This window comes from Dermochelys coriacea, chromosome 6, assembly GCF_009764565.3.
Source record: "Dermochelys coriacea isolate rDerCor1 chromosome 6, rDerCor1.pri.v4, whole genome shotgun sequence".
In the NCBI taxonomy this organism is placed as follows: Eukaryota; Metazoa; Chordata; order Testudines; family Dermochelyidae; genus Dermochelys; species Dermochelys coriacea.
The window spans coordinates 59,686,660-59,712,242 of record NC_050073.1 but is presented as its reverse complement, the minus strand read 5'-3'; the positions used below and the strand labels follow the sequence as shown (position 1 = coordinate 59,712,242).

General features: G+C 41.4%; 1 protein-coding gene across 2 annotated transcripts in view; it reads left to right on the top strand.

The window, feature by feature from the left end:
- The window catches only part of DCAF5 (DDB1 and CUL4 associated factor 5), a 106,784-nt gene that overhangs the window by 49,728 nt on the left and 31,473 nt on the right, over positions 1-25,583 (top strand). For both annotated transcript variants that reach the window (XM_038404474.2, XM_043517463.1), the window contains exon 6: positions 9,115-9,328. In XM_038404474.2, the coding sequence (XP_038260402.1) occupies positions 9,115-9,328 (214 nt within the window). The remainder of the gene's footprint in view (positions 1-9,114; positions 9,329-25,583) is intronic.

The window sequence follows — 25,583 nt, the reverse complement described above, 5'->3', positions numbered from 1 at the left end:
ACTGCAGAGGATGTGAGTGAGAGATTCCCACAGCTGAGACATTCTTTTTAGGTAGCAAATCTGAGGAACTATCCTGGATTGAGGTGTCAGTGGAGGAGGTTTTGGAAGAAATTGATTAAACTAAACAGTAATAACTCACCAGGACCAGATGGTATTCCCCAAGACTGCTGAAGGAACTCTGATATAAAATTGCAGAACTACTAATTGTAGTCTGTAACCTATTGCTTAAATCAGTCCCTGTACCAGATAACTGGAGGACAGCTAATGTAATGCCTATTTTTAAAAAAAAGGCTCCGGGCAATCCTGGCAATTACAGGCTGTTAAGCCTAACTTGATCATCAGGCAAATTAATTCCATTTTTTTTTACTATAGTTGTAATGATCAGACACTGATGAACATATGTTGAGGAAGAGCTAACATGGCTTTTATAAAGGGAAATTATGCCTCACGAATCGACTAGAATTCTTTGAGGCTGTCAACAAACATGGACAAAGGTGATCCAGTGGATATAGCTTTCTTGGACTTTCAGAAAGCATTTGACAAGGTCCCTCATCAGAGGCTCTTAAGTCAAGTAAGTAGTCATGGGACAAGAGGGAAGGTCCTCTCATGGATCAATAACTGGTAACAAAAGGTAGGAATAAATGGTTAGCTCTCAGAATGGAGAGAGGTAAATAGCGGGGTCCCCCAAAGTTCTGTACTGGAACCAGTGCTGTTCCACCTGTTCATAAATGATCTGGAAAAAGGGGTAAAGAGTGAGGTGGTAAAGTTCGCAGCTGCAAACAAAACTACTCAAGATAGTTAAGTTCAAAGCTGATTGTGAAGAGTTACAAAGGGATATCACAAAACTGGGTGACTGGGCACCCAAATCGCATTTTTCAGCACTGAATTTCATCTGCTAAGTAATACACATTGGGGAAAACGTCATCTCAATTATATATTCAAAATGATGGGGTCTAAATTAGCTGTTAACACTCAAGAAAGAGAATTTGGAGTCATGGATAATTCTCTGAAAACATCTGCTCAATCTGCAACAGTGGTCAAAAAAGCAAACTGTTAGTACTATGGAAAAAAGGGATTGATAATAAGAGGGGAAAATATCATAATGCCACTATCTAAATCCATTGTACGCCGTCACCTGGAATATTGCATGCAGATCTGGTCGCCCCATCTCAAAAAAATATATTGGAATTAGGAAAAATTTACAGAGAGAGCCCAAAAAATATTAGGGGACAGGATCAGCTTCCATATGAACAGAGATTTAAAACACTGGGACTTTTAGAAAAGAGACAACTACAGTGGGGAGGCTAGATCTGTGAAATCATGAATGATGTGCGGAAAAAGAAAAGGAATACTTGTGGCACCTTAGAGACTAACAAATTTATGATGTCCATCTGTTTGCATTTGGAGAGGAAGATGATGTCTGTCTGTATCTGTAAGAGTTTTTTCATGAAGTTGATAGATTTCCACTCTATATGGCTAAATTCAGTGCCTTGCATAATGACAGGTTTCAGAAGGTACCACGAGTACTCCTTTTCTTTTTGCAAATACAGACTAACACGGCTGCTACTCTGAAACCTGTCATGATGTGGGGAAAATATAAAAGTGGTGTTTACCCCTTTATATAACACAAGAACCAGGGGTCACCCAATGAAATTAATAGCAGGTTTAAAACAAACATAAGGATGTACTTCTTCACACTACTCAGTCATCCTGTGACACTTGTTACAAGGGCATGTTGTGAAGGCCAAAAGTATAACTGTTTTTAAAAAAAACAAAAAACAAAAAAAAAAACAAAAAAAAAACCTAGATAGGTCCATCAGTGGCTATTAGCCAAGATGGTCAGGGACGCAACCCCATGCTCTTGATGTCCCTAAACCTTTGGCTACAAGAAGCTGGGACTGGACAAGAGAGTATATAGATCACTCGATAATTGCCCTGTTCTAGTTATGCCCTCTGAAGCATCTGGTACTGAGTACTGGGCTAGATGAACCACTGGTCTGACTCAGTATGGCCATGCTTATGTTTTCAAAGCAGGTTAGATGTATAGCAGGTTTGTTTTGGCTTTGTAAATAAAGTAGAGAAGTCCACTGTCTCAAAAGCCAAGACTGTTGTCTTGTTGTTTTCTATACCATCAATATTTTCAGTCCCTGTAAGGGGTGATCCATAATAAATAAGAACTTCCTGTTTTGTGTATTGAAAACGACTTTCTTTCAAAGCTTAACTGATCTGTTTAAAATCTTCTTCTCTGTTTTCCCAAGCTTAAATTCTTTTTGTCAGATTTTATCCCATTAAAAATTCTTTTTTTGCACTGTTAGAAGTGCCTCAGTTTAGTGGTTACAGAGATGCAGACAAACCTGATGGCATGTGATCATGTGTATTGGACATTTTGTTTTCATATTAGTTACGAGCATTCAATTTGTTTTTTTTCCTTTTAAGGTCAATGTTCTTTATTACATTATATTGTAAACAACCCTGCTTGAAATTATCAACACTCTCTCCCTTCCTTCCTTCCTTTCCTCCCCCACAAATGACTCTCATTTCCTAAAGACATTGACTGTAATCCATTTTGTTGTATAACATTTGTTGCTTATCAAAAGGAATGTGTATTGAATGGCTCCACTAGTGCTATCCTGGTGCACTTTTTGTTTTAAACTTCCCCCAAGGTCCTATGCTATTCTCTCTGTATCAGTAGTTACTAAGTGTGGCAAAGCTAACTTATGAACAACTCAGGCAAGCTTATGCTGACCCACCAAATATCCATCTTTCCAAAAAAAAAAAAGCATGTTTATTTAAACAGCACTTTTTTAAAAGGCAAATTTTTTATTTCAGGCATAAGTGGTTCTCTTTCTCTCCCCTGCCTCCCCTTTTCCTGGAAAGGAAACCTTGAGCTGATGCAAATACTGGCTGTTGTGGTTCTCCCCTCTTTCCATCCCTTCCCCCCAGCTTCCAGCAAAAATGGATTTATTTGCACTAATGGTGCTGATCTTGGATTGACAGCCTTATATTGTTCCTCTGAGCTCCATGTTTGGTTAACACATGAGTGCTGCCCGTACACAGTGCGTCCAGTTATGCCAATGACCATATCGTACATAACTCTGTCATTCTCTCCTTCACCCTGCCCCCAATGCCAGTATATATGTGTTAGGACTTAGATTTAGTCTATAGACAGAACATTTTTCTCTTAATTCTACAAAACCCACTACCACCACCAAAAAAACCTCAAATGTATGTTTGTCATTGATTTTTTGTTTCCAGAGCTGTGTAGCTATGCCAGCATTCCAAATCTGGCTCGCCCAGCTGGCAGTGGAAGCAGACAAAATGCCAGGATAGTTTTGAATGAGTGAAGAAGGTGATACTTATGGCCGAAAGTGAGTGTTGCCTTTCTCACTCAGACATAGATTCATAGATACTAAGGTCAGAAGGAACCAGTCCGACCTCCTGCACAGCGCAGGCCACAGAATCTCACCCACCCACTCCTACGAAAAACTTCACCTATGTCTGAGCTATTGAAGTCCTCAAATCATGGTTTAAAGACTTCAAGGAGCCGAGAAGCCTCCCTCAAGTCACCCATGCCCCATGCTACAGAGGAAGGCAAAAAACCTCCAGGGCCTCTCCAATCTGCCCTGGAGGAAAATTCCTTCCCAACCCCCAAATATGGCGATCAGCTAAACCCTGAGCATATGGGCAAGATTCACCGGCCAGATACTACAGAAAATTCTTTCCTGGGTAACTCGGATCCCATCCATCTAATATCCCATCTCAGGGGATTAGGCCTATTTACCCTGAATATGTAAAGATCAATTACTTAGCAAAATCACATTATCCCATCATACCATCTCCTCCATAAACTTATCGAGTAAAATCTTAAAACCAGATAGATCTTTTGCCTCCACTGCTTCCCTTGGAAGGCTATTCCAAAACTTCACTCCTCTGATGGTTAGAAACCTTCATCCAATTTCAAGTCAAAACTTCCTGGTGACCAGTTTATACCCATTTGTTCTTGTGTCCACATTGGTGCTGAGCTGAAATAATTCCTCTCCCTCTCCTGTATTTATCCCTCTGATATATTTATAGAGAACAATCATATCTCCCCTCAACCTTCTTTTAGTTAGGCTAAACAAACCAAGCTCCTCAAGTCTCCTTTCATAAGACAAGTTTTCCATTCCTCGGATCATCCTAGTAGCCCTTCTCTGTACCTGCTCCAGTTTGAATTCATCCTTTTTAAACATGGGAGACCAGAACTGCACACAGTATTCTAGGTGAGGTCTCACCAGTGCCTTGTATAATGGACATGCTCCATCAGTGATTTGCTCTGGTTGTGCTTGGTATTACCATGACAGATGATGATCTCTGAGAGTTGACTTCAGATATCTTGTTACTGGTAATGGCCTTCATCTCTCTGAAGGATATTTGTTGGTTCTAGCTGGTTATACTAGTAACACTTCCTGCAAGAGGATGCCACCTCTGAGAACTACTCTGTGAAGGAAAGTTGTGAGGGAGAATTAGTGATGTGAGGGGAGGAGGAGAAAGCAGTCTTAAAATGAGCCAAAACCTGTACTGATCGAATACCTCAATTTCTTATAAGGGAAGTGACACCTCTTCACTGAGTACAAGTGACTAAAGTTTTATGTTCCTATTACTTGGTGGCTCACACGGGAAAAATAAAAAGCCCCATGAGCATATATTGTCATCTGTTCAGTTTTGGGGAGAGACTTTTTGTCTTCTCTTCTAGCTACAGAGAAGGTGACATAAGTAACAAGTGAGGGAAATTCAGAATGGCCATACCTTTTTCTCCCACCTCTGACAGCAGCGATGATAACCTCAAAAAATCCTCTCTAAGATTTCCTTTCTGAAATGTGCCTCTAAAAGATTGGTATCTCTCACTAACTCTAGGACAAATGTAATAGTAGTATACGAGTAAAAACAGATTTTTTTCCCCCCCTCTAACTGCCAGTCCTTCAAACTCACCCCAGAGTTTGTGAGGCAAGCTGTGTTGTTTTTTTTTTTTTTTTTTTTTTTTTTTTTTTTTTTCAATATCCCTGTCACCTGTAGTAAAGGTTCTAGGGTGCCCCACTGTCTCAGTAGATTTGCACAGGTGTAAGCGTTTGGAATTTAGTGAACAACGTGATTGAGATGGGATTGTATTGCAACTTGTGCATTACTCTTTTCATTGTGTTGGCTCTTCAGGATTAAAAACAGTGACAACTTTTATTTTTAAAAAGAAAAGGAGGACTTGTGGCACCTTAGAGACTAACAAATTTATTTGAGCATAAGCTTTCCTGAGCTACAGCTCACTTCATCGGATGCATCTGTAGCTCACGAAAGCTTATGCTCAAATAAATTTGTTAGTCTCTAAGGTGCCACAAGTCCTTCTCTTCTTTTTGCGAATACAGACCAACATGGCTGCTACTCTGAAACCTTTTATTTTTAGTCACTAAATACAATAGCTAAGAATCTGACCTATTTAGTAAGAAGATGATATTCTTATAGTCACTTTTCAAAATTGAAATGAACTTCAGATGGTGGATTTCTCAGTTCCTTTGTCCAGACTCAGTAGAGAATTAGGTGGGCATTAAAAGCTACCCAAATTCCCACCGAGATCTATTCTGAGAGCTACTTAATAGTTGAGCATCACTTGGTAAGCAGATATTGGGAAGGCTCACGCTGATGGTAGGTTGTAAAGCTTGACTTGATACTGTGAATTTAGAGGCAAGCCCTACCGTGTTCTTAATTTCACTTAAAAGAATTGCCAGTCATGGGCGTAATTTATGGGAAGTAGGCTTGAATTGTATAGTTGAGGCTGCAAGGAGTGCTGCACAGGTTCTCTAGATCCATTCACTTACTTAGCTATGGTTTGTACCCTGTTATGTTTGTTTCCCCCCTCTTAAGCCCCTGTGTATAGCAGAAAATGTGGTCCTGTCTGAAAAGTCTGCAAATGCATTTTCCTCACTTTCCCATATGCCCCCAAACCAAATGTAATACAGGTTTGTGGACCAAACAGTATGCAGTATTCGATTCAGAAAGCCTACTTGGCATCTGCTTCTACAGGACTGAATTACTATTTCTAAATCTGGTGGCTATTGCGATTTGGCTAGATCTACTCCTGCTGGCTAAATATTTAAAGTTTGTGGGGGAGGCAGCTGTTTTTTGAAAACTATTTTAAAACAAATGTTCCATTTCCTAGTGCACAGAAGGTTTAATGTTTGTCCAACTCCTTTGAATACATTCATGGCTGCAGCTTTTCTTGCTTGTATTTGATAGTCCGTTTTATCCGTTAATTATCTTTTGCATATGTAAAACATGTCAACGTGTTGTGTATGTGATGGCTACTATTTTGTTTTGTATTGCAAATGTATCCTTGTGGGACTGGGCATTGGGGGGCACCTTATGGTACAAGTTCAGATGGTACAAGGGAAAATTCTCATCTCCCAGCATCAAAGTTTTAAAAGAAGACTTGTACCTATCTTGTTCAGCCCAATAATCTAAGTCTGAGAAGCAAGAGCTCTTTTTATCTTGAATTATTGGAATTAGAAACTTTCAATATGCGTTTATGAGCTTTCTTCAGGGGGCAGCTATAATACTGAAAAGTGAGATTATTGGGAGACCTGTTAGTCACTAGGTAGTTAAGACTGTAACTAGCTTTGCACTGTAAACTAGACCACCTGAAGAGTGAGAGAGAGTGTGTGTGTGTGTGTGTGCGTGCGTGCGTGCGCGCGCGCGCGCGCGCACACTTTTCTACCAGAAGAAACTTTTAATTGGGGAAAGTTTTGAGGGTGATTAGTCAGATTATTAGCACTAAAGATGTGCTATGCACTTCACAACTGATGGAGAAAGACATTATCCCTGCCCCAAAAACTGAAAGTGACAATTATGACAGTTTGAAAAACCCAACCTTTTTGCCACATCATAACTTTAAAATATTTTTGACCTAGAAATTCCAGACTTGGTTTATTGTACTTTCTCCTCTTTTCCCCCCTCCCCGTGATGTAGCCTTTTACTGTCTTGAGAAGGTTCTAGTAGGTTTGGAGTTGTTCAGTAAGTTTGGGCCAAGGCTATGCAAAATCTTTAGGAGCTTATATCATCCACATATTGAGCACCATTTAGAAAGTTGACAATTGAATAAAAAAGTATGCAAGATTTTAGTTGTCACTACCTACACCTGCTATGATGTATGCCTCAGATGCTTCCTTAGCCATCAGACCCTCTTCTTCACCCTTCCCTATTCTTCTATTAAATTTCTCCTCTTACTATGTAGACTCCTGTCCTTCCCCATCGAACTGTCTATATACAATTATCAATCATGGTCCCCATTCTGCTATAAAGCACCAACTCCCTTCTGCCATCTCTGCTTTTACCTCTTCTTCCCCCCCACCCCCAATTTACTCCCCAACCACCTGCTGCTTGGCTTCGTGGAATAGTTCAGGGAGTATGCAGTGTAATCTAATTTAAATCACCTTTGTAGTGGGGAGTGGGAGAGCAAAGAGTCTGATGCAGGCATGTCCTGGCAGGAAGACAGAAAACAAAATGTCAGGTAATCGGTGACAGAAAACAAATGTCAGGTAATAGTCACTTTTGAAAAATGCCTCTATTTTCTCTAAGGAAATCCAGCTCTGACCACTGAGGGGGAAAAACTGAGCCCATTTTAAGTACGTTAATAGGTTCTTCTTGACTCTAACTAAATAGCAAGCATCTGTTCAGTTTTACAGTATGTCTTGAAACAAGACATGCTTAAACCTTTGTGGAATGCAGATTCCCTTCCATGGGGAGTGACTCACTTTTATAAAAGCCTTGGGCAGAGAACTATATCTGAAAATATTATGCATTAAAACCTATGAGTCAACTTCCTCTGAAAATGTTATATCTGTATGCACATGCCTGTTAGCTACTGAAGGTGGACAGGTGTACCGATCATCTGGTGGGGAATCCCCCAAATCCATGAACCAAAAGGTCTATCTCATATGTTGTGGTAGGAGTCATTAAATCCCTTTAAACCAGACACAGAGCAAACAAAAGATTTTCCCCATCCATAGACTGAATATGCATTTGGAAGCACAAAGGAACCCAAGCCGCAAACCAAGTTTCTATTATCCTGGGTGCCTGAGGGAGACAAAGAGCTTGGCTTTCCTATAAAGAAGAATCTTTAGGGTCTGGGGACACACAACACTCACTTTTGTCTTGGACACGTGACCAAGAGCTGACATAGGTACACTAGTTGTGATCAGCGTGCTGGGTGAGGCTATGGACTTCTACCATGTAAGAATTTTAGGCAATCGTGTCATATGGAATATAAACTTTGCCTACATAGCAGTATTTGTAGGTGACATGTTTGAGATTGGCTAACTCCTTATCTTATGTTGTCTCATAATAACTTAATATTAAAGTAGTCCTTTTATTTAAGATGTCTGGAGCTGATTGTCCCCACTAGCAGTCAACACAAACATTATCTGATGTACTGTAGAGATGTAAACTGTAAATGAAAGCTGGAATGAGGGAATGGTCTGATCATCTACTTGTGGATAAAGAGCTGCAGCCTCCATCCTCCACCAACATGATAGCAAAAAGGGATTAGGGCACCGGATGAACCAAAAGATATGAGTCCTGGCAGGGTTAGTCAAAAATGCAAATAGCCCAACCCTACAACAACAGTGGATTGGTTTTTTTAACAATTGTAATCACCTGTGTCTTAGAATTTGTCCCCATGCAGGGAATTCTATCTGCTGCACGTGGTGGGAGGGAGGAGAATAAAATCTGTCAATTAAGCAAACAGCACTAGCCTCCATCTCCAGACACCTTTCTAAACTGAGCACTTTTGATAGCTTATCATTCAAGCTTTGAGTCAAATTTGCTTGGGAATGGGTGCTTTGAATGTTCTTCTGCAGAAATGGGGCAGTGAGAGACTTTATTCAGATGTATAAAATTGTTTATATTGCAGCATAATGAAAATGATGACACCTGGAGCAAAGATCATTCTGCAGAATTTCCTCTTCTCTTTAAAACTCTGCCTACACTGGCAGATCACATCTGTATTTTAAAAAGTGAAACACAGTTGATACTCTTATGTAAACTTTAAATTTCAGGCGGCCTGCCTGACTTGTTCTCTCTCCCATTTCCTAGTTCATTGCTTCGCTATGGTGGAAATCTGTCCCTTCAAAGTGCCATGAGTGTCCGATTCAACAGCAATGGAACCCAGCTGCTGGCACTGCGTCGGCGTCTTCCACCAGTGCTCTACGATATCCACTCCCGACTGCCTGTCTTCCAGTTTGACAACCAGGGTTACTTCAACTCATGTACCATGAAGAGCTGCTGTTTTGCAGGCGACCGTGACCAGGTAACGGGCAAGTGGTGCCCTCCCAAGCTCACTGCTAATTACTCTGTGCAAAAGTAGAGGCTTTCATGAGCATTTAAAAACAACTTTAAGAGCCTTCTCTGATTTGGGGGATATTACTGAATCCAGAACACACAGGGAGAGGGTGGCCTTAAAATTGTGTAGTATTGCAACAGGAAGAAATTAAGTGAAAACTAATGCACACTAAGGTATATGGTAAATTCTACATCTGAATAAAGTAATCTAAAATTAGAAAATGTGCTTTCAAAGGAAACATGTAAATTAGCTCTCTGAAAGGCCCATTTGATCAGTTTTCAGACCTGTGTATTAGACAATATTGTCTTGGTCAGAAAAATAAACTTACTTTCATTTAATTATTATATAAAGCTAGGAGAAACAGGCCTGTAAAATCAAATATTGTGGGTCTTTAAAATTCTTCTTTCTCAACTTACATGTCAAATTTATTATTTTACAAGTAAAAACAAATTTTTACAACTACTGGAACCATAAAACCTGCCCGGCATGTGAGATTTCCCCTGATATCAATAATAAAGATACTGGAATAGGAATGTATGTTTCCTATGCAGGAGATAGAATAGAGTCCCTTGTAACTATAAGGGCTCAGGCATGAAAACATATTTCTGTTACTGAAGTAAGTGGATGTGACTAAGAAGCCCAGGGAGTAGGTCTGTTTGTGCATTTCTAATCAGAGTGGACAGAAGCAGTACTGAAAGCAATCTAAAAATTAGAGGAGTTTGCCCCAAGGAAACTTAAAAAGGGCAAAGAAATATATTGCAGAAGCAAATTAACCCTTTTTGGAAACATGCCACTTCTTATGGGTCCATAATGGAACAAACCTAAACATGACAGTAGTCTTTTTCCTCTAGAGGTCAGAGTAGAACTACATGAGCTCTGTAGAAGATGTTCGCCTTCTCTCTAACTCAGGACCCAGATAGAACTTTAGCTTTTTAAACTTCATTACTTTATGGGAAGAATGTGGGCATTCTTCGCTGGGTCTGTTCTTTGCCTTTTGAAAAACCCGAGAAACAGACAGGTTATCTGGTTCAGTTAGGAAGCTGGTATATAAGCACTGCATACAATATGGAATCTCTAAGCAATGGGAGATGCACTTCCTGATGAAACTTAGAGCAGGGGAGGAAAGAGGGAAGCTGAGACATAATATGGAACATCATCAAGAGACAATTGGGGCAGTCTTCCAAATGGCAAACTTTTTTAGGGTGTTCACTGAAAACCTTTCACTGGTGACAAAACATGTACATGTAACTTAATCTTTGGTGTGGGGAAGTCTGTTAACTGCAGAAATGTCAAGTATAACTGCGCATACTAATCATTTGTTTGCTTATACCTAGTACATCAGTCAACCAAACTAAAGGAAAACTGCAATGCCTTTTTTTTTTTTTTTTCACCAGTGATTTAGAGGACTACAAAAATAATTAACTGGAATATGAAAGTTCAAGAAACTACACAGCAATAGTTAGAAGTAACTGGATACGTTTTAAAATATCCAGTGATAGGAATTGGACATGTAGGGGCTATCACTTCCAATGAGGGGCTGTCGCTTCCAACAGGAATTGCATCCTGGTGGGGCATATCTAGACATGAAGATAAGAGCTGGAACCTGCATCCAAATCCACAAGGGGTACAGGACAGGAAACTTCTGCAGCTCTTTGTAAGACAAATTCTGTACTTTGGTGGGTGTGTTGGAGTTCTTTGTGTGATATGCATCCATTCATGAAACCCAGAAAAATTACAGAATTTACAGAAAAAGAGCTTGGAAATTTGCTCCCATCTGTTTATCTTAGAGTGTTATGCTGCATCCCATTACTGTAGTATCTGAGGGTTGTTTTGGAAGTAGGAAGATGGAAGGAAGGGTTTGGAAATAAAAGGGATGTTGTTTAATTTGTGAGTATCACTTAAGATAGAAAGACTTTCTCTGGCTGCAGCTCTCATTTCTTGTCTTCTGGTATGTGCTAAGCAGACTATGTATGATTCAGTCCGCGTTTTTAATTTTATGTTCAAGATATCTTAAGGAAGTAACTCAAGATTTAATATTAATCACTAGGTTCAATGTAAAATACTTTAAATTCTATTCAAATTTTCAATTAAAAATACGGAGTCTTGTATAAAAGTTGAGACCACCTGACAGAGTTGTATTTGATGTAAACGTTATACTCCTAAATGGAAAACGTGGTTCATCAAAGGGCGTGGGTTGGGGGCAGAGGTGAAAGTAAGCTGGTACACCGCAGTACGGCATACCGGCACCAGCTTTCCCAGATGGCAATTTAAAGCCCTGGGGTAGCGGTGGCGGGGCTCCGGCAGGGATTTAAAGGGCTCTGGAGCTCCAGCTGCTGCTACCACCCCAGCCCTTTAAATCCCCTCTGGAGCCCTACTGCCAAAGCCCTAGGGTAGCAGTGGCGGGGCTCTGGAGGGGATTTAAAGGGCTGGGGCAGTAGTGGCAGCTGGAGCCCTGGGGCCCTTTAAATCCCAGATGGAGCCCAGCCACCGCTACCCCAGGGCTCGGGCAGCAGGGCTCAGGCGGGGATTTAAAGGTCTTGGGGCTCCGGCAGCCGCTACCACAGCGGAGCCCTAGGCCCTTTAAAGCTCTGCCAGAGCACCAGGGGAGCGGTGGCAGCCGAGAGTCCCCAGGGCTCCTCAGTGATTTAAAGGGCCCCGGGTTCCACTGCAGTAGCGGCAGCTGGAGCCCTGGGCCCTTTAAATCGCCCCCGAACCCCGGGTCTCCCAGCTGCCTCTGCAGGTGGTAGCTCAAGGGTGATTTAAAGGGCCACTACCGCAGCTGGAGCCCCGGGTCGAAGATTTAAAGGGCCTAGGGATTTAAGGCCACGCCTCTTCCGGTTGAGGCCACACCCCCTGCTTAGGACTCTGGCATACCGGTAAGTCCTTTAACTTACTTTTGCCCCTGGATGGGGATTGTGTTGAGGGGGCTGTACTTGAGAAATGAGTGTTATCCACTGAACTAGTGCTATACAGCAATGCACAGACAATCCAGGACGTTTTTGGAGAGTATTGAGGACAACTTCCTGGTACAAGTGCTGGAGGAACCAACTAGGGGCTGTGCTCCTCTTGACCTGCAGCTTACAAACAGGGAAGAATTGATAGGGGATGTAGAAGTGGTGGCAACCTAGGCAGCATGAGCATGAGATGGTTGAGTTCAGGATCCTGACAAAAGGAAGAAAGGAGAGGGAGGAAGGAATAGCTCAGTGGTTTGAGCATTTGCCTGCTAAACCCAGGGTTGGGAGTTCAATCCTTGAGGGAGCCATTTAGGGATCTGGGGCAAAAATTGGGGATTGGCCCTGCTTTGAGCAGGAGGTTGGACTAGATGACTTCCTGAGGTCCCTTCCAACCCTGATATTCTATGAGTAGCAAAATATGAACCCTGGACTTCAGAAAAGCAGACTTGGATTCCCTTAGGGAACTGATGGGCAGGACCCACTGGGAGGCTAATATGAGGGAGCAAGGAGTCCAGGAAAGCTGGCTGTATTTTAAAGAAGCCTTATTGAGGTGCAGGAACAAACAATCCTGATGTTCAGAAAGAATAGCAAATATGGTAGGCAACCAGCTTGACTTAACAGTGAAACCTTCGGTGAGCTTAAACTCAAAAAGGAAGCTTACAAGAAGTGGAAATTTGGACAAATGACTCGGGAGGAGTAGAAAAATATTGCTAGAGCATGCAGGGGTGTAATTGGGAAGGGCAAGGCACAACTGGAGTTGCAGCTAGCAAGGGATGTGAAGGGTAACAAGAAGGGTTTCTACAGGTATGTTAGGAACAAGAAGGTCAGGGAAAGTGTGGGACCCTTACTGAATGGGGGAGGCAACATAGTGATAGATGATGTGGAAAAAGCTGAAGTACTCAATGCTTTTTTTGCCTTTGTCTTCACAGACAAGGTCAGCTCCCAGATGGCTGCACTGGGCAACACAGTGTGGGGGAGGAGGTGAGCAGCCCTCAGTGGTGAAAAAACAGGTTAAGGGCTATTTAGAAAAGCTGGATGTGCACAGGTCCATGGATCCAGATCTAATGCATCCAAGGGTGCTGAGGGAGTTTGCTGATGTGATTGCAGAGCCATTGGCCATTATCTTTGGAAAATTCGTGGCAATCGGGGCAGGTCCTAGACGATTGGAAAAAGGCAAATATAGTTCCCATATTTTAAAAAGGGAAGAAAGAGAACCCGGAGAACTACAGACCAGTCAGCCTCACTTCAGTCCCCAGCAAAATCATGGAGCAGGTGCTCAAGGAATCCATTTTGAATCACTTGGAGGAGAGGAAGGTGATTAGGAACAGTCAACATGGATTCACCAAGGGCAAGTCATGCCTGACCAACCTGATTGCCTTCTATGATGAGATAACTGGCTCTGTGGATATGGAGAAAGCAGTGGATATGATATATCTTGACTTTTTAGCAAAGCTTTTAATACAGTTTTCCACAGTATTCTTGCCAGCAAGTTAAAAAAGTATGGATTGGATGAATGGACTATAAGGTGGATAGAAAGCTGGCTAGATTGTAGGGCTCAACGGGTAGTGCTCAACGGCTCTATGTCTAGTTGGCAGCCGGTATCAAGCGGAGTGCCCCAGAGGTTGGTCCTGGGGCCGGTTTTGTTCAACATCTGTATTAATGATCTGGATGATGGGATTAATTGCACCCTCAGCAAGTTCGTAGATGACACTAAGCTCGGGGGGAGAGGTAGCTATGCTGGAGGGTAGGGATAGGGTCCAGAGTGACCTAGACAAATTGGAGGATTGGGCCAAAAGAAATCTGATGAGGTTCAACAAGGACAAGTGCAGAGTCCCACACTTAGGAAGTAAGAATCCCATGCACCGCTACAGGCTGGGGACCAACTGGCTAAGCAGCAGTTCTGCAGAAAAGGAGCTGGGGATTATAGTGGACGAGAAGCTGGATATGAGTCAACAGTGTGCCCTTGTTGCCAAGAAGGCCAATGGCATATTGGGCTGTAATAGTAGGAGCATTGCCAGCAGATCGAGGGAAGTGATTATTCCCCTCTATTCGGCACTGGTGAGGCCACACCTGGAGTATTGCATCCAGTTTTGGTTCCCCCGCTACAGAAGGGATGTGGACAAATTGGAGAGAGTCCAGCAGAGGGCAATGAAAATGATTAGGGGGCTGGGGCACATGACTTACAAGGAGAGGCTGTGGGAACTGGGGTTATTTAGTCTGCAGAAGAGAAGAGTGAGGGGGGGACTTGATAGCAGCCTTCAACTACCTGAAGGGGGGTTCCAAAGAAGATGGAGGTAGGGTGTTCTCAGTGGTGGCAGATGACAGAACAAGAAGCAATGGTCTCAAGTTGCAGTTGGGGAGGTCTAGGTTGGATATTAGGAATCACTATTTCACTAGGAGGGTGGTGAAACACTGGAATGGGTTACCTAGGGAGGTGATGGAATCTCCATCCTTAGAGGTTTTTAAGGCCTGGCTTGACAAAGCCCTGGCTAGGATGATTTAGCTGGTGGTGGTCCTGCTTTGAGCAGGGGGTTGGACTAGATGACCTCCTGAGGCCTTTTCCAACCCTAATATTCTATTATTCTATGATTCATTTTATTTCGTCTTTGGGAGCTGGGGCAGGAAAGAGACCATTTTAAGGGGTCTCAAAGATGAAGCATGAGGTACGGAACAAGTCATAAATATATTGGCAAATGATCGTGCAAAACCAGGAGGAGGAGGAAAAGTAAATTTCCCAGATGGCAAGTTTATTGAATGTTTAGAGCTAGGAGAAGAGGTAGATTTCCATGTCTTTGTCCCCCCCTTTATATTATTTGCTAGTTAGCTTAGTTTTACAGATATATTAGGTTGATAGCTGAATATAAAGGTTAATTCCCACTAGAGAGTGTAAAATACACTCTTCATTGTACAGCAAAAGTCCTAAATAACCAACATTGCTAAGAATGTAGTTTTGGTTAACAGAACTTGTAGATGATTCTTTGTCCAGACAGTGATGAAGATTAAAACTGTTAGTTTTATGGCCGTCAGTCTCTACAGGTGTTCTTGTGTTTATCTCTTTATAGGGCTTTGTGCTCTGGAATTCCCCCCCCCCCCCCGATAGACTCTGTTAACCATCCCATGGAACAGGGATAGAAAATGCTATAATATTTGTCATTGAGTATGGGAACCTGCTGTAAGTGATTTGCATGCAGGCAAATGGTTTGCTTTATTACCTGCTGCTAGTAAAATAGAAGTCTAATGTCGATGAGTTAGTATCATTGTTCCCTGAAGCTGTAAAAAGTAGAAATATTCATTCTTTAGCCTCGCTATGAAATTGCTGAACTAAAAATCATGCAAAATATAAACTGAATCTCAATCATTAATGAAATTGAGAGAAATGTTATAAAAGTGCTTCAGGTTTGCATTCCTACTGGACTTAGATATTTTGGGCACATAGGTTGTGACAAGAACGTATCCCTTTTGTTGGATACAGGTTAGCTAGCCGTTCTTCTTTCTATGCCCTTGGTAACAGGCCTTTGTGTTCCTATGAAAGCATCTGAATCATTCAAGTCTGAACACTAACATAACCGTTGTCCTTATGAACCTGTTGAAATAGTAAATAGAATATGAAAGATTTTTCCCAGAAATGCCAGACCCTCAATTTAGTTTGCACCAAATATCTGCGTTTTTTTTTTTTTTAATCAATCCATAATGAATTTCCATTTGTTATTAGGGCCAGATTCTGCTACCCTTACTCATGTTGAGTGGTATATTACTCTTCTTCAAATACCTAGGTTCTTATGATGACTAAAGTCCGACTGAAAACTTTTATTTGGATCAACACAAAATTCTGCCCTTGTCCTAGTTATTAAATATGAATATACTGTTCATGTGCCACTTACTAAGAAGCCTCTCCTCTTCCTTTTACAGGAGCTCTGATCTTGATCAGTGAATGAACATGATATAGTGTCTTGTTTGCCTTAATTAGGAGCTCAACTCAGCCCAGCCTAGCTGCTCACACACCCATAGAAGAAAATAAGGGGTGTGGGGAAGGCAGACTGAATAGGCCCAACTTTGGCCTTAGTTACACCAATGCACCCTATCAACTTTAGAGGGACTGCCTGGGTTTAAACGGAGAGCACCATTTGTCCAAGTACACATACATTTAGTGGAAGGCATTTGTATCTTCATGTTGGGCAGTGGTATAAAACCTGAAGATAGATAAACTTCCTGCTCATGATTCCCAGCTACAATATGTGGTGCAAATGAACAGAATGTCAATAACCAGCTTTTATTTCACCAGCTATATATATATATTTTGAACCATTCCAGGGCCTGTGGTATTAAAATACAGCTGGTTGTTGCTTGCTTCAATAAAAGGGTTAATTTGTATCCTGTGAATAGAACAAAAAGTTTCTTGAATCTATGGCATGCCCTCAGACATTACATCACCACTCAGCCTCTTCTGTTGACATTACACTAGAGGGGAGTTTCAGGAATGCACCACTTGCTGCACTGCAGACTGTTCATTCTCCCTATAAAGTTACAGATTTCATTACCATTAACTCTGCACACTAAACTCTGGTGAGGGATAATATGATTTTGTGCCTATCAACTAATCAAAACATCAGCACTGCTCTCTCCCAAAGAGGATTAGTTATATGGTTGCTAAGCCCCATAAATGTCGGGGGGGGGGGGGGGGCTGTAGTATAGAAATCTAACTTTTGTTGTACTATTCTGCATTCGTTCTAGTTAAAAGGACATTTTTGAGTCAGTGGTACTTATCAGTGTCTAAAAATTAAAGGGGAGCTTTTCCTCTCTAAAGAGTACATGTATGCTTTTCCTGTGCAAAAGGATGCCGGAGTATGAATGATCGCTCACAGCAACTAATTTCTCTTGCAGCGTCAGGCCTTGAAATGTAAAGGACTCATGTGCAAATGTGTTTTTGGGGGGGTTTTGGACAAGCTTACATAAAAAGGAATTTAGTGTCTTACTATATTTTACAGAGATAAAATTGGTGTCTGTCAGTTAGCTTGCTGAATGGCTGGTCGTCTTTTTTTTTTTTTTTATTAAAGAATGCAGTTGGAACTGAGCTTTGTATATAGAAGCTGAAGAAACCCAATTCCATAGCCAAACATCACTTTCAGTGTTTGTCTCCCCTTCCCTTCCCATCCCATCCCATTTCATCCCAAAAGAGACTTCATGGGATCTGAGTTGCAGGAGAAGTGATAGAGAACAACCCCCTTTGATTCTGCTGACTCCCCCTCATCTCACCCCATCCCTCCTGCCCTGTGCATTTCTTCTCCCTCATTTCCTGAAGGCCTTAGTCCTTGGGACATTGAAGTCGGCACAAAAGGAGCTGTACTCGTTTGCTCATTTTAGGCTCTGCAGGCAAGGAGCCCTGATTTTGTGCACTTTCAGAGGTTTGCAGAATTGGGGCTCCTTTTATGTGCACTTTAGGAAATCTGCAGTGTCAGGACTTCTCTCTTCAGGATGATGGGTGTGGTCTGGTCTATGCTTTTAAAAAAAAAAAATTACCTGTTGCTAACAAAATAGGGGCCATCAGATGGGTACAGATGAACTGGTACTGAAAGCTGTTTAACTACAAGTGTAGACAAGGACAAACTGTGTTCAGAACCAAGCTTTAAAATATGCTCTTTTGTAGATGGATAGTGATAAGAAGGCTAGGAATTTTGTATTCTCATAATTAATAGAATTTTCTATTCAATGGGTTCAAGAGAGCAGGAAAAGCATGCAGGATGCCTGCAGCTACAGCAATGTTCAGAAATAGTCTACATCTACCCCTCTTCCTCTCCGCATGAATAGAAACTTCTTTGTTTTCTTTGGGATGTAGTGGGAATATTTTCCTTGCTGCAGAAATATGTAATCATAGACTTTCAGTTACTTCTCCTGGTGATTAAAAATTCAGTTTTGCTATGCAGTGAGTTTGTGAAATATTGATTGATAGGTTTTGATGACAGTCTTATATGACCAGTCTTTAAAATTGCCCCTTGGACACTCAGTTGCTTTTAAGGTTGGGGTGCGTGTTGGGGGTGGGAGTAGTGGTTTGATTTGAAATTTCAGTGCAGTTCTTTAGTCTCTGTTACACAGCCATCTGGCTTTTCTTTTCCAGTCAGTACAGTTAATTAGACCAGCATGTCTTTTCCTGGGCAACAATCAATCAATTACTGTAGAGAAAGCCTTTGGGGATCTCTGTAAGTTGATCAGCACATGGTTAACAACAGTAGCTGATGACTGTTTCCTTCTCCAACAACTGTAATTGGACAAACGGTGTATGCTGTGTAAACATTTATGTAAATTTTATAAATGGAGACGATTCTTCTCTTCCATTGATTTTGCTTCTTGAGGATGAGGGACGGTTTTAAATCCTGTTTATGCTACGGTTTGAGCCATGTTAAGTAATTAAAGAACCAGCCTGGAAAGGAAAGAGATGGTGAAGCTGGGGAAAAAGGCACTTGTTACCTCAGGAGTGCAGATAAGTTTCATTAAGTAGCAAATGTACAAATGTTTGCTTGTCTGGGGACTGAAACTTGTATAAATCCCTGAAGAAATGAGCAAGTATGGAATGGAAAGCTTCAGACTTTCTCACTGTCACAACTTTGGCATTTAAATGGTGCCTCTAGAAATAAGATGCCTTGTATGACCATTGATATGAACCTTCTTTTCTATCTGATTTAAAAACCTTTTTTGATGCATATAGTTACCAAGGCTTTTAAAACATAGCAAAAATTGTGACGGCTGAAGGTTAATGGATTTAGCTGGAAGCCATAGCACTACCTACAAATGCTAAACTAATGAGCCACCATTATCCAGGCAGGAGTAGACATTACAAGAGTCCTTTCATAGAAAGGAGAACAGGTAGTTTGTAAGGATGGGCTGGAAATTTTGCAGACAACAATAAGAAATTCAGTTGATCAGATGAGATCTTAAAATTGGCAATAATGTGAATAGGGAGGAATGATTGTCTATTATAGATTAAACAGAGGCAGGTCATTCAGGAAGAATTGAACCGAAAGCTTGTCCCACTTCAACAATTGCCTGATAGAGAGGCCAAGAGTAAGGAGCTTATGGTGTTTCTATGTTGATGTCCAATCCTGGAATGGAAAAACTAACAATGCCACAGTAATAGTCCAATGATGTTATCTAGTCTGTCTCATCCACCAGTTTCCTCTGTAGTCTCTCTCAATTTGCTTCCTATTTTACCTACTCTGTTTTGGATGCACCTATTGCTATAGTATCTAAATACTGTACTAAGTAAACAGCTGTGGCTTTTAGACTTTTAATGGATAAATAATATTTCTGTCATCCCACATTGGAACATATACAAGGTGTCATTTAACAATTACAACCCATTCTTGGTTGGGACCATATCCGGAAAGAATTCTTTCCTGAACCCCCACTTCTGGCCTTCAAACAACCCCCCAGCCTCTCCAAGCTCATCAGAAGAAGCAAACTCTCCACAAATCAGGACACACCAACTGAAAGCTGCACCAGATCTCATCAGAACAACAGATGCAAAATCTATAAACATATCTTTACTGCTTCGATGATCAACACCCACAACACACCTTTCCAGATGCAAGGATCCTACATGTGCCTATCACAACATGTGGTGTACTTCACCCAGTGCACTAAATATCCCAATAACAACTATGTGAGTGAAACCAGACAATCACTGTGCTCTCAAATGAACTCACGCAGGAAAATGATAAAAAAACAAAAATACCATATCCCCTGTGGGTGAACACTTTTCAGAGTGATCATGCTCTGATGGCTCTTATTCTCAAAGGAAACTTGCTCAACACCTTCAAAAGACGAGCCTGGAAGCTTAAATTCATGACTTTGCTAGACTCTCTTTATTTAAAAAAAAAAAAAAAGGGGGGGGGGGATGGAGACACACTGGATGTATGACTTGTAATAACAATTTATAACCTACTAACTACCCCTTCCCCAGTTGCGTCCTCCCATCTTTATTTTCCCCCCATGACTGGAGGGGTCTTAATGGCCTTGGAAATGTGTGTTTAACTACTTATGCTAAATAATTTGTTCCACCTTATATTTGGGAAGGTCTGCATTACAAACTTGCATTGGCACTGCTGTAGAGCATCTTTACCAGAAGCGCTAAGCCAATGGGAGAGAATTAATAACTCCATCTCAACGAGAGGTGGTAGCTCTCCGGTCAACATAGCACTGTCTACGTGGGGGGGTTAAGGTCAGTATAACTGTCGCTCAAGGCGGTGGATTTTTCAGACCCCTGAATGATGTAGTTATACCAAAGTAAGTGTGTAGTGTAGTGTAGTGTAGACCTGGCCTTTAGCTATGACACTAAATACATTTCCCAGACCTGAAGAAGATCTCTCTGTAAGCTTGAGAGCTTGTCTCTCTTTCACCAACATAAGTTGGTCCAACAAAAGACATTACTTCACCCACCTTGTCTTTCAAATATCCTGGGACCGACATGGGTACAACACCACTGAGTACAGCATTTCTATTCATAAGTTTTTTTTCTAATTCTAACAAATGCTTCTAGGAATAATTTCCACCTGCCTCTTTCCATACTTTTGATTGGGTATACTAACTCCCCACTGAGCCTGCGTAAGAAGGGGTTAATAGTCTGCCCTGGATAAAGGTACTTAAATCAGCTCTACTCCACAAGTCAGGCCCTTTGGCTGGAGATAGTAATAGGGAGGGATCAATCATGAGGAGGGAGGCCTCAGAAGTGGCTGCCCTGATGAGGAAAACTCGTACTGAGAGGTTTGAAGGGAGCTGAGTTCACAGGCTTGGGGACTACAGCCAGGCATGGAGACAACGGTCTTGTGTGTGGAAGGAAGGGCTTGGTCAACAAACTGTTTGGTCTTGTCTTGTCTTCCAGGGAAAGAGGGGAGCCTAGACGTGAACCGTTTTTCCTGTCAGGCTGTGGTATTTTGCTAATAGTTTTGCACTTTTATTTTTATTTTTATTTTATTAATTTGGAGACATTTTCCCCAAACTTCTTCCATAGACATGTCCTTATTTTTTGTCTCAGATGTGATCATTGGGCATTCTGTGTTAGCAGTACTGAAAACAGGTCCTTGATAAATAACAAATTCTCTTGTTGCTTGCACATGTGCATATTTTCTACACCCAAGAATGTGGAATTACTACAGTAATTCCAGTGGAATTGTAAAGTAGATGTCAGTCCATTAATAGTCTCCATATGAAAACTATCTCCCTCGTTATCCATTTGAATCTGCCCTGTAGTTCTCATATCTTAGGACTGATTTAATATGATGGAAGGCCTAATGGCAACTACAGATTTATTTATTTATTTATTTATTTTTTAAGAACGAAGTGGGGGTTGAAATGGATATAAAGTTCTGCTTATTGGAATAGACTTAAGTGAGCCTTCCTTACACACACATTTTGCATTAATCAATATAGCAGTATAACAGAATAAGGGTTTTAAGGAGGTAAGAGTGGAATTCTCTCATTCTTCATACAGGAAATATAGATTGAAAGATGCTGAGAGCTTTCCAACAGGCAACAATAGGAAAATCAAAACTTGAAGGCAGGAGGGTTCTAGAATGTGCTAATATTTGTTGTGTAACTGCAGCAGCAACAGATCAGATCTCGACTTGTGTGTATCGCCTGTTGTAATTTCCTTTGAGAGATGTAAGTGGGGTGGGGGGAATGGGACGAGCTGCAGTGGACGAAAAGGGGAACACACAGAAGTAACTCTTTGAAAGTCATAGTCATTGCATAAAATGCTTGGAATTAACTTACTTACAGCTCTGAGAATGAATCCATGCATTCTTCAGCAGCAGATATTAACCATACCTGAGAGCTTTCTTCCTTTTTAAGGCAACTTCTCAATCAGCAACTTGTCATCTGGAAGTCTTTTCCCCTTGTTGTTGCTAACAGCATAGATGGAGGCTTATCCTTCATAAGAACGTCTATACTGGGTCAGACCAATGGTCAGTCTAGCCTAGTATCCTGTCTTTCAGGACAGTGGCCAATGCCTGGTGCTTCAGAGGGAATGAACAGAACTGGTAATCATCAAGTGATCCATTCCCTGTCACCCATTTCCAGCTTCTGGCAAACATCCCTGCCCATTCTGGCTAATAACCTTTGATGGACCTATCCTCCATGAACTTATCAAGTTATTTTTTGAACTCTGTTATGGCTTTGGCCTTCACAACATCCTCTGGCAAAGAGTTCCACAGGTTGACTGTGTGTTGTGTGAAGAAATACTTCCTTTTGCTTATTTTAAACCTGCCTGTTCATTTCATTTTGTGACCTCTAGTTCTTGTGTTGTGAGGAGTAAATACACTTCCTTATTTATTTATTTTTTTCTCCACACCAGTCATGATTTTATATACCTCTATCCTATTCCCCCTCAGTCATCTCTTTTCCAAGCTGAAAGTCCCAGTCTTATTAATCTTTCTTCATACGGAATCTATTCCATACCACTCATCATTTTTGTTGCTCTTTTCTGTAACTTTCCAATTCCAGTATATCCTTTTTGAGATGTGGGGGACCAGATCTGCACACAGTATTCAAGATATGGGCTTACCATGGATTTATATAGAGACAAGATGATTTTTTTTCTGTCTTATTATCTATCCCTTTCCTAAGGATTCCCTTTAAAAGAATGAAATACTTAATTATGTGCTTATTCTTAGCAAATGCTTTTCTGTTAATGGCACATGTGAACATTCTGCATGTTAATATCTACGGTTGTGATCAGTACTGTAGCAAAAATGCAGAAAATGAAGCAGGTGTTTTTAACATTGGTAGAGGCTTCTCCTCCAAATATCTGAGCATGTGAGCTCTTCCCTCAGTGTCTGGCCTGATTCAAAAGTCACCAGTATTTCACCAATCCTCTATTTGGGGGCCTACCATTTATCCTTTAACTATTTCCTAACACCCTTGTGATTCCATCACTGCTGGCTTACCTCCATGATCCTCATCAGTGTTACTCTACAAATCAGCTGGTAGAAGATACTCTGTTTCAGAGTAGCAGCCGTGTTAGTCTGTATTCACAAAAAAGAAAAGGAGTACTTGTGGCACCTTAGAGACTAACAAATTTATTTGAGCATGCATCCAATGAAGTGAGCTGTAGCTCACAAAAGCTTATGCTCAAATAAATTTTAGTCCCCTAAGGTCTAAGGTCTTAGAAATCACACGAAGGTTTTTAACCATCAGAGGAGTGAAGTTTTGGAATAGCCTTCCAAGGGAAGCAGTGGGGGCAAAAGATCTATCTGGCTTTAAGATTCTACTCGATAAGTTTATGAAGGAGATGGTATGATGGGATAATGGGATTTTGGTAAGTAATTGACCTTTAAATATTCAGGGTAAATAGGCCAAATCCCCTGAGATGGGATATTAGATGGATGGGATCTGAGTTACTATAGAAAATTCTTTCCTGGGTATCTGGCTGGTGAATCTTGCCCATATGCTCAGGGTTTAGCTGATTGCCATATTTGGGGTCGGGAAGGAATTTTCTTCCAGGGCAGAATGGAGAGGCCCTGGTGGTTTTTCGCCTTCCTCTGTAGCATGGGGCATGGTTGACTTGAGGGAGGCTTCTCTGCTCCTTGAAGTCTTTGAACCATGATTTAAGGACTGCAATAGCTCAGACATGGGTGAGGTTTTTCATAGGAGTGGGTGGGTGAGATTCTGTGGCCTGCGCTGTGCAGGAGGTCGGACTAGATGATCAGAATGGTCCCTTCTGACCTTAGTATCTATGAATCTATGAATCTAGGTGCCACAAGTACTCCTTTAAAAAAAAAAAAAAAAAAAAAAGATACTGTTAGTCTTGCACATTCCATTGCAACCTGAGATCCATGGACCATATATAAAGTGGAGTCTAAGCTGATATAACATTGCTTATATGGCCCCTTCAATGGGTGACTTTCTTTAAACCAGCTTAGTGGCTTTCTGCCACTTACCAACATATAACCATGGTGCTGTGTGCTCCATGTCAACATCATTTTACATTCTACAGCGGTATTAATTCATTCTATCATGAAATACACTTCATTCCTATTCCTATCCTCCAATACCACATGCAACTATGGTTCATTTAAATACTAATTGAAATAAAATTATTTTCAAAAATGGATGTCTAAACAATCCTGGACAGGTGGCCCATTTACATGCCCCAGGCTTTGGATCCAATGCTCTTGTACAGACAGCGCAGATCAGAACCTTCTTTCCTCTCTGAATGTGCCAGGGACGTGTGAGGTTATAGATGGCTTCAGCAGCTCATCTTCCTCTTTAAGCTTCAGTTGCTGCATTTTTCTTCAGCCAGCGCAGCTCACATGCCTACGTTCATGGCTGCTTCCCGGTGCCTGACTGTAAACTGGACTCCAGTTCTGGTTCCCTGACCCCTGCTATGTGGCTCCATGCAACAGTGCAGGGAGCACGCTCTGTAATCCAGTTAACTGCTGTTGTGAGGAAAGCCGGAAAACAAGAGACAACTACAGGGAGATCCTGGCAGGGTAGGGAGATGTGGGGTGGGTGGAATGTTGGCTACTGGCTTTTACGGCAGCAAAATGGCAAATTCTGTGACAGAAATGCTGAATTCTTGGTATCTTCTGAAATGTGGCTTTTTACTCCTACCCAAAGTTCTGAACTCCCATCTCTGAGCTATTGGTTCAAGCTGTCCGCAGACTTGTGCAGGTGACTCTCTCTCTCTCTCTCTCTCTCTCTCCTTCAGTTTACGCTACTAACAGCTTTTGATGTCTATTGGTAGGCACAACTCACCATTTAAAATGAAAACTGGGACTCTGGTACATCTGTCTGTGGCAAGAAGTGAATTCTGTGGCAAATTCTGCAGCCTCACGTCTGAATTTGGCCCACTGACTCTAAAGTGAGTTTAAGCTTGTACAATTTCATCAATGGGCTAGGAGAGAGGAATGTAGCATGAAGTGAATGACTAGCAGAAAAGTTTAGAAGTAACTTAAAAAGTAGGAGAGGAGCTTTTAACTTCCTCTTCCAGCTCTTTGGCATGCAAGTTATGGCAAGTTAGACTAGACTCCCTAAAACTCGGACTGCTAGACCTACGTACACCCACTTACTAAAGCGCAATTAACACCACCACGTACGTAGCCTCAGTTTTTTTCCCTTTGTTACTAGGTTCCCAAAATTTTTTTTTTTTTTTTTTGGTTTGGTTTGGTTTGGTTTGGTTTGGTTTGGTTTGGTTTTTTTGTTTTGTGTGTTTTTTTTTTTTTTTGCTCCCAAACCAGACTCTTAGCATGGCTACAGCCTGATGCATTTTGAAGTTTCCA